Source organism: Morone saxatilis, unplaced genomic scaffold (assembly GCF_004916995.1).
Source record: "Morone saxatilis isolate NCDOM2014 unplaced genomic scaffold, NCSU_SB_2.0 Contig22, whole genome shotgun sequence".
NCBI lineage: Eukaryota > Metazoa > Chordata > Actinopteri > Moronidae > Morone > Morone saxatilis.
This window is the reverse complement of record NW_023339785.1, coordinates 16,837,638-16,852,324: the sequence shown is the minus strand read 5'-3', so window position 1 is coordinate 16,852,324 and position 14,687 is coordinate 16,837,638. Positions and strand designations below refer to the sequence as shown.

The following is a 14,687-nucleotide window of genomic DNA, read 5'->3' as shown; positions in this document are numbered from 1 at the left end:
ATTCTCGCTGCAAGTGTAACTTCATTTTCAATTTCGACTCTCCCGCTGCGACTCATGGGAGAGCAACTTCAAAGCTGCAGCCATGCACTTGAGGTCATTATCTTCATTTCTATATCCTCTGCAGGTTCTCAGCATATGGGAACATTTTAACTCTGGATTTTTTTGTGTGTGTGTCTGCAGCCATAAATCTGCCATGTCAACTATAAAATATAGCTGACCAGCAACAGATGTAGCTCTAATAGCTACCAAAAAAAAATGAAATCAAAATTTACCACCTCTAGATTTTTATTCTAACACATAATAGCCTTTAAGATTGATTTCAGTTTTGCGCACAGGAGATGGACAGTGAGCGAAAGTCAGAACATGCTCTTGAGGAGGGAAGAAAAGGGGGTTGGGTGTTTCCTTTTAATTTTCTATTACTCTGTTTCACTTGCTCGATCTCTTTCGTTCTTTCTCCCCTTCTGTCTTTTCTTTAATCCCTCTCCTTCCACCCTTCTAGCTGAGACGAATCCTCCTTTCATCCTCTTCTGCAGCGAGGGCCCTGGTGTCTGTTCGCACAAAGCCTGACCATCCCTGACTCCTCGTCAACCCCTTGCCCAATTCATCAAGTGGAGGCCCATGGGCATTCATCACCCCCACCACCTTTCATATCCCGCACCAGCTGAAAGCCACTGTCCCTCCTCTGACTTCAATGCAGCCATGACACACCCGTAAGATTTATAGTGGCATAATTAGTAGCACTGAAAAAGGCCTGCATGCTTTGGAGGGTCAATCATACTGTATCCCACTCAGAGGAGCTCTGAGAGCCAGTCACATCTGCTTCAAAATAGATTGCACTGCCACCACAAAAGTTGATGAATTAGCCAAAAACAAGAAGCAAAGAAATTCATCAAAGCCCAGCGGTGACATCAAAACAATCATACATACTTTGGGTAATTTAAACACACTATTTGTCACCATTCATGGGAGCCAGACACTGTCATAAATCCAATTTCTCTACAGGGAGGTTGCTGCTGCTTGAGATGAGCAGCTCTGAGGTGAGAACTCCCCCTCAGGACGGGGGTTTCCGAAAACAGCTCGAAGGAGGTCTAAAATAACATGCCTAATAGTTAAACAGTGTTATTGATGTAATCATGCCCTCCCCTCCCCGCCCACCCCGCTGTCACTGATATCTCAAGAACAGTGAACTAATTAAAACACTCCTGGAGTTTGTTTTCATTTTGATCCTCACACAGAAATAAAGTCTTCACTAAACAGCTGCGTTTTGTTCTATTTTTTTTTTCCTTTTTCCTGTGAAGCCACAAGTTGGGACCCGTTGCTCCGTTGTGCACGGAAGAGATGCAAAATCCCCATTCAATCATAAATTACACCTATTATTCATTATTCCTGTTGTGGTTTTCTCTGTGTTCTCTTTCATGTGCATGATGGCACAGCCCACGGTGCACCTGAAATATCAAAATGTTTGACATCAGTGGAGGCACTCTGGCTTAAGCTGACAGGAGGAGGTGGAGATGGGAGGGTGTTAATCAGTGTGATCAGTAACGAAGTACATTTACTCAAGCACGGTACTTTAGTACAGTTTTGAGGTGTTTGTGCTTTACTTAAGTATCTGAATGTTACTTTATACTTTTACTTCACGGCAATTCAGATAACTTTTTATTAAATTATATTTGTTTGACAGCTACACTTTCTAGTTACTTTACAGATTTTGATTTTACATACAAAACGTGATCATCTTTTAAATGTTTTAGCTCAACTAATGCTTCCTACACTTAATTTAACTTAATTTTTTGCATGACAAGTGCTTTTTTTCTACTTCTTTCGTAGTATTTTTGAATGCAAGACTTTTTACAACCTATTGCTTCTTTTAATCAAGTAAAAGGATCTGAGTATTTCTTCCACCATGGGTGCTAATTCAAAGAGGACATTTACTGTGAATTATGGCAATAAAGTAGTTAAATATAACCTGTATTTCTTTATTTCACTGTGTGTGGTGCTTGCTCTCCTGTTTTATGTAGTTACATAATTACTAAGCAGCAGAGGTTTTGTGGAGAAGCAGCAGCTTATTTGGATCAACATTGGGAAAACAACATTTTGGATGATTAATGTTGGGGAGTTTTTAAACAAAATCTAAGAAAAAAAAAATCTACAACACTTTTGTCAAAAGCACTTCTGGTGACTCCTAAAGTTCATACAGTCTCTGCAGCAGTCAGATTTGATACTACACGTCATCAGCATTGGGATTTTTCCTTTTTTTCTCTCTCTTCCTTGCCAGTAGTACAAGTGGTTAAGCTGCTGGTTTGCTGGAGCACATTGCAAACGTTGTGCAGAGGGGCGAGGAAGCACCTGCTTCCAACAAGGAGGTGGAGAAAATGCTCTCTTGAAAACGTCCAACTGCAGTGGTTGGCACTGACACTTGTGCAGGAGGTTGGATTGCTCTGATGCACAGGTTATTTTGATAATCTTGTGGGGGGGGGGAAACGTTCGCTTCATGCTTTGTGGGTTTCCTTTTTTTGTTGTTTTTGGTTTCCAGGAGAGGCTATGGTGTGACCAAAAACCAGTCAGAGTAAATTATGGATTGCCTTTGTGGCGGAGTGGTTGTTACAGTTTATGATAGATTTTCGCCTTTGTGTCAGCTTCCATTTGTGTTTGAACAATGATGATCTTTCCTTCTGCATCTGTGTCGCATTTTAATGCACCACAAACTGTTGCCAGAGTTCCCTGCGCCTGGAGAGGCGATGTGGTTTTATCAGACAGCCTCGGACAGCAATCAGGAGCGCAGGAGCTCTGAGAAGACACTTGTGGACTTGGATTTGCTCGGTCGGAAGATAGAGACAGCTTTCTGAGAGAGCAGTGACAGAAACGCGTAGACAGCGGCATCATCAGCGGTAAAAGTTGGACTGAAAGTTCACGTTCAGTAAGGAAACTGATGCGCGTAAGAAGGGATGCCAGCCAGGCGTGGCTTGTGTTTGAATATCCAATGTGAGAATGCGTGGGGAGTATGTATATAATAGAGTCTTTCCATCAGATAAACAGAGATATCAAACTGATGATTACAGCAAAGGACGATCAATAAACTAAATATAACAGGACGCCTCTGGTTTGGAGGAGCACGGCGCGCTGGGTACGCTTTGTGCGTGCATGGACCGGACTTGTGTAAACTTTTTTTCCCTCCTTGAGTCACCGTACATTTTAAATGCCGTCGCTTAATTTGACAGCTGTGCACACAATGGCAGAGGTCGGGAGTTTTCTGGGGACAATCGACTTGGATTTACAAAGCTTTCCTGCACTCGGGAATATGCCCCTACCGGAGTCTCCAGTGGGCTTGAATGAGCGGCTGGGGCAGATTGAAGGGAGGCTGCAGCGGGGGTCGCCGACGGATTTCGGGCACCTCAAAGGGATCCTGAGGCGGCGGCAGCTCTACTGCAGGACCGGCTTTCAGCTGGAGATATTCCCCAATGGGACCGTGCATGGGACAAGACAGGACCACAGCAGATTTGGTGAGGGTATTTCTTTAGCATTTAACCTTTTCTTTTCTTTTACAACGAGAAATTACAAATATTGAAGAGTTTGTGATATAATTTGTCTCAATAGACGGGCCTTAAGTTTGGTTCACAGTCGAGGTCTTATTACACACAGTTATAAACAGAGAGGTAAACTGTGGCCTCCGGTAATCTCAATATTACACAATTTAATTACAGTTTGAAGTTATTTACGAGGTCCCTGCCACGTAATATATCTAATATAATCAATTATTAGAGCATTTCCGCTGCTCTGTCGCTCTAAAACTGCGTGAAAGTGAGTTTAATTAAGAGGCTTTTTCCTGCCGCACATCCCCGGTGAATACACGTCCGTGCGTCACTGTCACCTGGCGCGCGGAGCCACACACCTTTTTCTGGTAATCCCCGCTGCGCGTGGGGGGCAGGTGTCTCTCTCCTCAGCCGCAAACAAGCAGCGCGTGCGCGTCTCACAGCAACCAACGAGTCCACACGTGTCTCTGTGTGTGTGTGTGTGAACGCGGTCCCATTAATGTAAATGGAGCGAGGTGCGGCTCGCGGGACAGAATGATAAACAAATTAGGTCAGGGGGCAGACACGCACATGTCTCGCGCCTCATATCCATGCGGTCATCTCGCAGGTGCGCGTCGGCTCCGCGCGCTGCGGAAAGAGCGGAATAAGCCGAAATTAAAGCATGACCACTGCGGAATTCAAGGAAGGTTTAATGTTCAAGATTTCAGCCAAAACAAGCCGGTTTACAGGGATGGGTGGTCCGCGTGTTTGTTTCTGGCTTCACTTAGCTTTTAAAAATGCAAGGTCTTTGTCAGAGCTGCAAGGAAGACATGGATTTGATTAGAGGGATATGAAACACACTCTTCACCCCACAAAAAATTAGAGGGATGTTCTCTGTCATCCTCTGGCATCGGATGAGGTCGGGAGATGGGGACCAGGTGGCTGTAAGCTGGCCTCTGCCAGTCAGCGCAGCCAGCTGGATCCTCTCTGACTAACCTCTGCATCACAACAGCCAATAGCTTTTCATTTTACCGGTTGTTTCCCTGGCCCTTTGAAGTGCATGTTCACTTCACTGTAACTTCCTGTGAGTCAGCAGCCCACTAAACAACGTACCCACATCTCAGCTTCATAAAAGTCACTTCTCGGTCTGTATTAGTAGCCCGGTTGGGAAGTTCCAAAGACAGGATGAACACATTTATAGACACCACAACCTACTTTAATTAAATGAGTGATCTAAAAGAGAAGGAACCATCAAAACCAGAAAATCAAAGAAATCTTCATCTGGTGCTGTTCTCTCATGTGGTCCGTGCATTTGTCTTTTTTATTCGGCTGTAATCAATGAAAGAGTTATTTAGTGGCCTTAAAAAAGGGACATCTTCAAATGTAGATCATCGGTTGTGACGCATAGTGGTGACTTAAAAGCCACATTGGGAGACACAAGTTCATAATGAACAATATATAGAGCAAAAATAAAGCTTTCACTCCTAAAACCTGTTAACTGGGGCATATTCTGACTGGTCTGCTGTCTATAAATGGATGCCACTTGTTGCTGTGTGTGTGTTTGTGGGCTTTTTCCTGATTGGTTTCTTGCATTGTGTGCGTGTGTGTGTGTGTGTGTGCGTGCATTGTTTGACCTCAGGTATCCTGGAGTTCATCAGTCTGGCAGTGGGTCTGGTCAGCATCAGAGGGGTGGACGCCGGACTCTACCTCGGCATGAATGAGAAAGGAGAGCTCTATGGGTCGGTGAGTCAAAAAAAAAAAATCTCCTTTCATTCACAACCCCGCCCTCGCCACGCAGCCCAGGGTCTCATTCACAACAAGTCTGGCTCTTCATTTAGAGACTTGCTTTACAGAATACACAATTTTCCAGCCATTCTCACAAAATGAAGCTCTTTCTTTTATGATATGCGTCAGCACTGAAAGAAGTTCTCAGTAGCAATCTGAGAGTCAACTTTGCTATCAGGGTTCCCGTACGTTGCAGATGGGAAAACCACAGTGAGACAAAACAAGTATGTGTTTCTTTTCACACTCTCTGTCACATACTTCCCTCTCCTGCTGCTTTCCTTCAGTATGGTAATAAAGACAGTAAATCCAATAAGCAAGGATGACTTTTTCACCAAAAACAACACCGGCGGTAGCAGAGAAAACAACAAAAAACCCTTTATACTTGTTTTATGCATGTGAATGGATTCAAGGAAAAGTTGAGTTTGCCGCTTTAGAGAGTAAAGCAACTTCTTCATTTAGTTTTGAGATATGCAGAAATATTTACATATTTTCCCAAAGTGCAGACAGGAACCATTTGGAGTCACTCTGGATGTGTGGTGTTGTGATTGTGAGTTTGTTTAAGATTACCTCTCTGTGCACAGCTGGACTCAAGTTTTGGACTGCAGTGTTGAATATAGAAGAAATATGTTGCGCTGTTCCACAGTAAACGTAGACAATATCTCTTTCATCCTGGCTGACTTTGTCTCACGTGTGGTTGCTATCTGGAGACAGAGAGAGAGGGAAGGGAAGAGATAAAGACAATGAAGGGGAAGTATATTAGGGTTACCTGTATCAGGTGTCCCAGGGCATTACCTGAGGGCCTCTCAGGGCTCAGACTCCCCCCCCGGCTCTGAACATTTCGAACAGAGGCTACTTTTAAGCACGGCCATTATGTTGAAAGTGCAGATATTGTTACTGCATGCTATCAGAAACTGGCATCCTGGAGCTTTGACCCTGGGGGAGGGGCCGGGTGAAGTGGGAGGTAGTGATTTGTGGGGGTGGGGGTAATTGCACACCTGACTGACAGAGGGAGCGATGTAGACACGTCTGTCTGAGGCTGAGAGGCCAGGAGGTGGAGGGGGCAACAGGTAGAAGGGTGCTTCCGTCCCACAACCACCAGACCTTGACGAGCTTTTGATCCAATGAGGTTTCTGTGCGTGTCTGTGTGTGTGTGTGTGTGTGTGTGTGTGTATTAGCATGGAGCTGGCCCAGTCATGTGCCCTCAGGGCTGTGTTTACAGACAACAGCTTCACCACACAGCCGCAGCCAAGCATAGCCTGACAGCCAATCAACAAAATTGCTGCTGGAATAAAAACGGAGACTCTTGCACAAACACTCACTGGAACTATAACACGTGTTATTAAAGGCAGCGATTGACTGAATGCTGTGAAAAGAAGGAATGCCGTCGTAGCCAAAGAAGTTAGTTCAAAAGTGTCCGGAGAGAATGGGGGAGGGGGGGGAAGACTGTTCGGGTCACCCTCAAAAGGGGGTGCATATTTGGCCCTTGGTCCTCGGTGATACCCCGGACTCGACTGAGGTTCGACCCTCTTGCAGAGCCGCTGCGTGACTGACTGTTCTTGGCAGGAGAGCAGCTCTAACCCTGATGTCTCTTATTGTTCTCACACACTCACTCAGCCAGCACACTCTCACCTGCTGAACCTACAGCCATCGTTCATGCTGCGCTGTCAGGGAAGACTTTGAGAGCTGCTGTGTGTGTGTGTGTGTGTGTGTGTGTGTTTAAGTGAGAGAGCAAGGGGAAGATTGTACGCCTGTTCGCTGTTCTCCTTGCATCACAGGGAGGGAAATAACGCTCGGTGTACAACGAGAGGTTAACAGGTCTGAGGAATGAGTGCAGGGCCTAAAGTGAAAAGCCGCTAGTAATGACTTCCCCTCTTTTGTCATAATGAGCACCTGTCTAAATGAGTTTCTACTGGTTCATTTCAGGTTCCAAGTGCAGTCCAAGATAGTTAATGAAATACGTAGACTAGTATACCAGGACGAGTGGAATCTGCACGCAAAGTGGGATCATCCGTCTCGATCTCGGCTGCATTTTGTTGCAGACTTTCTCACTCAGTGCCGTGTGAGCAGGACTTTAGCATATGACTAATATGTTGTTTTCTCTCCTGCAGAAGAAGCTGACAGCAGAATGTGTGTTCAGGGAGCAGTTTGAGGAGAACTGGTACAACACCTACGCTTCAACTCTGTACAAACACACAGACACAGGACGCTTCTACTACGTGGCCTTAAACAAGGACGGCTCGCCCAGGGAGGGTGGCAGGACTAAAAAACATCAGAAACTCACCCACTTCTTACCCAGGCCGGTGGAGATCGAAAAGATCCCTCAGGCGTACAGGGACTTATTCCAGTACAGGTGACCAGTGCTTACACTTGGAGAACTGGTTACAATCGGAGGAACAGAAATAAAAGAAGAAGAGAGAGGGGGTGTTGTGGATATTTTGGACCTGGTACAGAACTGTTTACCCTCAACTCCCCCTGAGGTCACTGTGTTTGCGCCTCAGCCCACTGCCAAGCAGCACTGACATAAACATTGTGCGTGTTCCTGGACGTCGCTTCTTTGCCTCTGCAGTGACCTCAGAGAGGGAGGGAAAGTGATCTTGTAAAACCACTGCGGACACTGCGGATGGAGGAGCCCCGCATGACCGCCCAGCTGTGGAGGGCGAGCAGGACAACCCGATCAGGTGTCATGTTTTATCAATAACCACTTTGTAGAGGTAAAAGCGTAGATATTGAAGCGGCATGTGGAGTCGTGGCTTTGCGTAACACTAAGCTGGCGTGGGAAAAAAAGAAAAAAAAAAAGAATGGTTGACTATGAGGACACCAAGAAGAGACTTTTAGGAGCTCTGATGACGGAAAGCACTGCAGATGTCACATTGTGCATTTGTCACGCACTATACACAGTCATGGTAAATGTAAGAAAGGGCACATTCCACATATGCAGAGGATAGATAGAAGAAAAAGAGTCAGAAAATACATGCATGTTAAGTGACAGGTTGGGATAGTCAGGTACTAAAGAGACTGTGAGGAGAAGAACTGGAGTTTTATTAAGTTGTCTTAAAAAAAATCAAAGATGAAAGAGGGGGAATAAAATCTGTAAGATGAATGTGTGACAGATGAAAGAGCACTTACTGCACATCCCCAGTCCCAGCTGTAGGCTCGCTTGTTCTCCCATGTAATCATCAGAGTCAGAGTAATGATCGCATTCATCACATTTACATAAAAATATCAAGCAGCGTCTTGTAGGAATTGTGTGCAAAACAAGCGATTAAGCTCGGGACAAAAGCACTTCTCTGACTGCGGTTGTAAAGAATAAGTGATGGTTTGTTTTTTAAAAGGATGGTGACTTGTAATGTTCAGAGTGTCAGGAACATTATTAAAAATGCAAGCAGCTGAGGTGTACATATGGGTGATCCTATTTATGAGATGTACAATATATTTATTTTCTACATATAAAGTATAAATATAAATCTATATATTTATTTATTGCAAAGACTTTATTTTGTAATGAACTTGAAGTTATCTGGACTGTAGATTCTACTGAAATTACACAAAAAAAACAAACAAAAAATAAATAAATTGCAATGAACATGACAATAAAATTGTCCTGCTATCGAGAACTCATTGTGAGAGACTATTTTTGCTTGGATAAAAATGTGATGTACCAATTAAAACCAGATATAGAATCTATGTGAATGTTGCATTTCTTTCCTTTTGTTTTCAGCGTGTTAGCAGCAATCAGTTGGGACCACCACTTTGGTCCAGACTAAATTATCTCATGAAACTGTTGGATGGATCGCCATTGAAGTTTTGTCATTAAACTCCGGAAGACGAACTCACTTTGGTGCTGCCAACTTTTCCTCTCGCCGCACCGTGAAGTTAACATTTGTTTTCACCTGATAATGAGCAGACCTGCCTTAGTAACATTAAAAAGCAGCTTTCTTTTATGTGAATAAAAAATTATTAAAGCTTTGCTGGTGTAAAATAACAGATACTGAGAGAGCATTATTATCAAAATTCCTCAAATGTTATAACATCTCTAAAGCAATGCCCACATGGCATTATGTCCTGCTGTCCAAAAGACGGAGAGAAAATTACGTGAAAAGATACGGCAGATTTTTTCCCAGAGAAGAGCACCAATACAATCCCATGCCAATTTGCCCTCATAAACCCTTTACCAAGTAATGTGCACAGACCCTCTCTGTCTCCACAAGGTCTTAGTCAGCCTACATCCACCGTACTAAATCAGATTCCTTATGCAACTGGATCCCAACTCCTAATTGGCTTTACACATCAGCATGGATTTAGAGCAGTGATTGGTTGTTCATTGCAGGGCCTCACAGACTCCACTACAGTGCAGACTGCAGCAGTCCTTTTCAATGGACAGAAACAGCTGCCTGCGGCACAGAGAACCAGCAGGGATGTGCCACAAACCTGGAGTGGTGGTAATCTGGGGCTGAGAGGGGATGGGATCAACATTTCAACATCTGCAATAGTTGTAATGTTTCTCCACTGGCAGATATCTGTAAGCTGTGAGAGCAAGCTCCCCTGGGGGGAGGGAATGGAAAAGTCAAAGACATGCAGGGGAAAACCCTGGCAGACTGAGAAATGAAAACAATACCGGGAGAGGGAAAAATAGATGAAAGATTGAAGGGAGAAGAGAGTGGGACAAAAGGCACTTAGTGCTGTGGGTGTGAAATACAAGGACACTGCGTCGGGATGTGTCTGCTATCTGTAAAGTATCTGTAACTGCTATCTGTAACTGTAAAGAACTAGCTTTAAGTTTTGGGAAATGGTCGTTCTTGCTGAGAATTAGAGAGATTAAAAAGATTGATAACATTCTCACATCTGTGTGATTAATATGAAGCTGGAGCCAGGAGCTTAGTTAAGCATGAAGACTGGAAGCAGGGGGGAGGACAACTAGCCCAGCTCTGTTCAGGTAAAAGAAACCTTAAAAGCTCACTAGTTAACACATAAGTGCTTCAGGGTTCAACAAGTTTAGACTTTAAGACCAGTTTTAGGTCCATATTGGCTAAGTACGAAGGGTATGAAGGAAAAATCAGTATTAGTTTCATGTCTGTTTTGTCTTGTAGTGCAACATGATCAATACAAATGTTTCCCAAAAACAAATTTAAAAGAGATTGAAAAATGCAACTTTATACAAGTAACATTAACCTAATTAGTCTAATTAATTTAAGACATTGTAAGGCCTAAAATTCAGATTAGTCTGCCTGGCAGACCAGGAAGATTTACCTTATGCTTTTAAGTTCATTTAGAAACAATGTTTTCCAGTCTTCCAGAAAGCAGCTTGTTCATAATTCTTTTATAACCAAATGCAAGTGATCCATCTTAAAAACATTTCTTTTCTGTGTCTATATTCTGCTGTCCTAAGTGTTTAAAGCACTGACCATAAACTACAACACCCCGGGTTCAAGCAGGGACCTTTGTTGAATAATTTTGTTTTATCTGTCTATTAAAGCCATAAGATGCCTCCCAAAATACTGGCTAATATATTGTTAACTGATTGTTTAGACTCTTAAATATCAATATCGGTACAAGCCTCACAGAATTCACTTTCGGTCATGCTTCAGATACGTTATCATGCAGCTGTATAATAAAAGTTTATGTAAAAACCTACAAAAGAAGGACCAGAATGACCAGATCTCTTACCAACATCTCCATTTATAACTTCAGTCAGTGAAAAGTGCTTTAAATCATTTCAGTCCTGAAAAACAAACACAGGAGTAGCTCATCCTTTTGGTCACTTTATTAAATGTTATATTAAATACTTATCAAGATAATAGCAGATCAAATTCATGGCAAATCAAGTTGGTGTATTTGCTAACATAAGAACATTCTTAGAGGAGGCCAAAAGGTTTCTCTACATGGAATACACCTTGTGCAAACACAGGAGCCAACTAGAGACAACAGTCGTCTCTTGATGAGAAATGTACATATTCCTCATGATTAACAGCTACACCAGTTTAAGCATTTAGAAGCAAAAATGTGCCAAAGTAGAATACAGGTAGTCTGGGGGGCCTGCCTGGTGAGACTACAGTGTCCAGAAGGCATTTCTCACAAAGCAGAGGACACAGATCAGCCAGGACATAAGAAGATTTCCAGTCTTTACTCTATCCAAACAACTGCGAAACACACACATTTCAAACTTTGACAGACAGTAAAGGGAATAGTTTTTGGGCCCTGTGACGCCCGGCTGAACTGGTTGTGCTTTGTGAGACCCAGTCACTCACCCAAGCTTGGGATCAACACAAGTGGAACATAAACAGTGAAACAGGACGCACAGTGCTATGCTAGACAACACGTGACAATGAGAATGATGTTACAAAAAGGTCATAGGAACCGGCAGGCAGTTTTGAACAACACAAGCATTCCATTACCATGTTCAGCGACAACTAATGTAAACACGTAAAAGCATAATAGAAAAGATTCTCAACAAATCTCAGAACTTTACAGAGCTTTTTTTTTTTCTTCTTTCTTAGGAAATGAATATGACGCCATTATTTTTTTTTCTGTTTTTGTTCACTTATCAATTTTCTATCTCCCAAAAAGAGCAGGACTTTGCAGCACCATCCGCTGTCTGCTTTGCTAGATATTGGTGAAGGAACCTACTGAGGCTAATAATCATGTAGAGCTTTACATCATAGAGTCCTATCACCAACGACACTGGTCCCACTCAGGATTAGTTAGGCATTTAAAACAGTATAAAAAAACTGAGTTTAAATAATAAGGAAACCCTCTTAAGGGGAGAACAATACAATGCTTTAAAGCATTGGGGGTAAAACTTTTTTTGCCTTTAAATACATGAAAAATGAAGATATAGAACTTGAATAACATTAAGGCGGTATATACATTTTTTTTCTGTTGAAATTCCTAATGGACTTCTTTCACACAGTCATTTATACATTATATTCCACCTTCTCTCAGTGAACTACAGAATAAAGCACTGAGAGTCTATCCCACTTGAGGCCCCAGTGGACAGCAGCCTAGTCTCAAAACCACTCCACCCTCTGATTGGTGCACCAGTTTGCTTTGAGCTCTGAGCGGTCTCACAGTGCGTTTGTTACAGAGAACTGGGCCTCGCTTGAACTGGGCCACTGGGAGCTGACTAGCTGAGTGGGGGGTGTTGAGGAAGAGTCCCTCTGACCTACAGGCCCTTGGAGGGCCCAGGATTCTTGCCCATGTTTTGATGGGAGCCCAGGCCGTGGAGCTGCTGGTAGAGCCCCAGCAGGTCCATCTGGCTGAGCCCGCTGCTTCCCATCATGCCGTTCTGCAGGGCCAGCTGGTTCAGGTAGCTGGCCTGGTTAGCCATGGCCAGCTGCTGCTCCTGCACCTTCCTGTTGGTGATCAGCTTCTGCACGAACATCATCAGCTGGACAGACATGAACACATTTATTTAGAATTTAGAGATTTAAGTTTGAATAATATGAATAAAATAGTTTCTAGAACAGTAGAAACCTTTATGATGTTCACATTACTGATAATCCATCATTAAAATGTTTTTTTTTGTACCAATAACTTAAATGCACCATCAACCAAATTATTGTCACTAAAACGCTATTGTAATCATAGATTGTGTCAGTATGGTCCAGTTCTACCTGCTACAAGTTCTTTCTATAATAAACAGTTTGCTGGTAAAATGGTGACAGTAGGTATTGTCTTTCAGTTATCAGCTACTGTGGCTCGTACATGAAGCCGTTCTTACCGTCTGCTGCCTGGTGAGTGTGTCCCTGTACACGACTTCTCTGCGCTTGAGCTCCAGCTCCACACTGGCCTGTCGACCCAGAGCCATTGACTGGACCTGACTCTCTGTGAGTGACGGGTTCTCCTTCCACTGCGGGGAGAGAGAGAACAGTTCACACACGTTGACCTCGACCATCAAACACAACTATGATGCAGACCAGTGACAGGAAGTTCATTAAAAGCGCATCTTCTGACACTCACCACTCTGGCGATAGTATCTTCCAGTGACTCCCGTGCTAAAGACTTCAATGCATTTGTTGCTTCGATGACTTTTTGTCGCCCCTGGTTTATAAGGTCCTAAACACAAACATGAAATATGGTGAGCTTCTCTCATTTTCACCATGAGAAACAAACACTGAACTGATGGGGGGAAGTGGAACATATTTACTACTTGTCTTCATGCACATGGATGATCTTTAAACCAGTATACATCAATATTTTTGAGATTAATGTTTTATAAAATGAGCCAAAGCTATCACTCACAGTGACAAGCCCTCAGAGAATTATTGCAGCTTTACAGAATTTATTTTAGCTCATTGTTTTTGAGGATGCACATTTACTGTTCAGTTGCCTGCCAAATAAACTCTAATCGATAAACTATGCCTAGCTCCAAGTGGCTTCGCTAGCATAGTGGTAGCTTTAGCTCTATCAGTTTGATCGTTTTATGCTCCAAAATCTGCTGACCAGATCTTTACAGGAGGATGCAGCACTTACGGAGTTACTGAATCACTTTCACAAGTTTATAAGAAGAGTAAGTCTGTTTACTTTACTGTAACATCATTAGTTTTCATATGCCGTGATTATAAGAATTGAATCCAACATACAGTAACAACTACACTTATCTGACTTCCTTATTGAAAAACACAAACTGCCTCTTGGACCTCCTGTCCTCTCCCCCAGTCAGATGTGCCACCATGTATAAATAGCTGCTGCCCCAGACATGAAGTATTACGAAGCGTTGGGTGGAGGAGCGGGGCAGAGCCGGGCACGCCGGCTACTAGACTGTTGTCACAATTAGCAGTGGGGTCTGAGGAATGTGGGGCGCCATGCCGTGGGGGAAGGAGAGGGAGGAGTGCGAGGCAGGAGAGGGGGCATGTGGAGCTCATTACTTACCTCCAGCTGCTGGTTGTTCATGGAGGCCAAAGCCGCCACGTTGTAGGAGAAGTAGTTGGAGGAGCCCATGTCCATCTGAGCATATGGTGTCTGGTAGTTGGTCCTCATTGACAAACCCTGAGAGATAAAACATAGGGGCAAGTGAGGCTGGATCCAACAGAAGAACAGGATTAGCACACATCTTTAAGAGCCACCAAGGGCATTATGGGACTGTACGCCATCACTGTAACCAGAGATGTCAGTTTATTTAATGTTCAGTCCATAATTTTGACAACAAAGCTTTAAACTCTTCATATATAACTTGTCTGACTCTGCAAGAGTAACAAGTTGCCGGGTATCGGCCTGCTCCTCTTGTATTAAACGTACGTGTGTGAGAGAAGCGACCTGAAGTAAACAGTCCTGTCCCAGTAAAGGCCAGCAGGATGCCGATGTTTGTGTGTAATTGAGCCTCTGCTGCAGATGGTTTTCCCGTGCCCTGTAATCTGGCCATCCGGTATGTAGGGGTGTGTGTGTGTGTGTGTGTGT

At 43.5% G+C, this 14,687-nt stretch overlaps 2 protein-coding genes across 6 annotated transcripts in view; one reads left to right on the top strand and one right to left on the bottom strand.

Annotated features, from left to right (window-relative positions):
- The first annotated feature begins 2,337 nt into the window (after positions 1–2,337).
- Positions 2,338–8,908, top strand: fgf16 (fibroblast growth factor 16). Its single transcript, XM_035668945.1, has 3 exons — positions 2,338–3,500; positions 5,149–5,252; positions 7,403–8,908. Exons 1-3 carry the CDS (start codon positions 3,197–3,199, stop codon positions 7,646–7,648), a joined length of 654 nt encoding a protein of 217 aa, XP_035524838.1. The 5' UTR covers positions 2,338–3,196; the 3' UTR covers positions 7,649–8,908.
- A 2,132-nt stretch (positions 8,909–11,040) lies between these two features.
- atrx (ATRX chromatin remodeler) overlaps positions 11,041–14,687 on the bottom strand; it is a 29,130-nt gene continuing 25,483 nt past the window's right edge. For all 5 annotated transcript variants that reach the window (XM_035668897.1, XM_035668899.1, XM_035668896.1 and 2 more), the window contains exons 31-34: positions 14,163–14,279; positions 13,251–13,346; positions 13,012–13,140; positions 11,041–12,678 (exon numbers count right to left, since the gene is read on the bottom strand). In XM_035668897.1, the coding sequence (XP_035524790.1) occupies positions 12,454–12,678; positions 13,012–13,140; positions 13,251–13,346; positions 14,163–14,279 (567 nt within the window). In that variant the 3' untranslated portion in view covers positions 11,041–12,453. The remainder of the gene's footprint in view (positions 12,679–13,011; positions 13,141–13,250; positions 13,347–14,162; positions 14,280–14,687) is intronic.

Excerpts from the sequence above, each read along its gene's own strand:
- fgf16 (XM_035668945.1), top strand. The coding sequence starts at position 3,197 with ATGCCGTCGCTTAATTTGACAGCTGTGCACACAATGGCAGAGGTCGGG. Across the intron at positions 3,501-5,148 it reads ACAGGACCACAGCAGATTTG|GTATCCTGGAGTTCATCAGT; the intron begins GTGAGGGTATTT and ends GTTTGACCTCAG. Across the intron at positions 5,253-7,402 it reads AAGGAGAGCTCTATGGGTCG|AAGAAGCTGACAGCAGAATG; the intron begins GTGAGTCAAAAA and ends TCTCTCCTGCAG.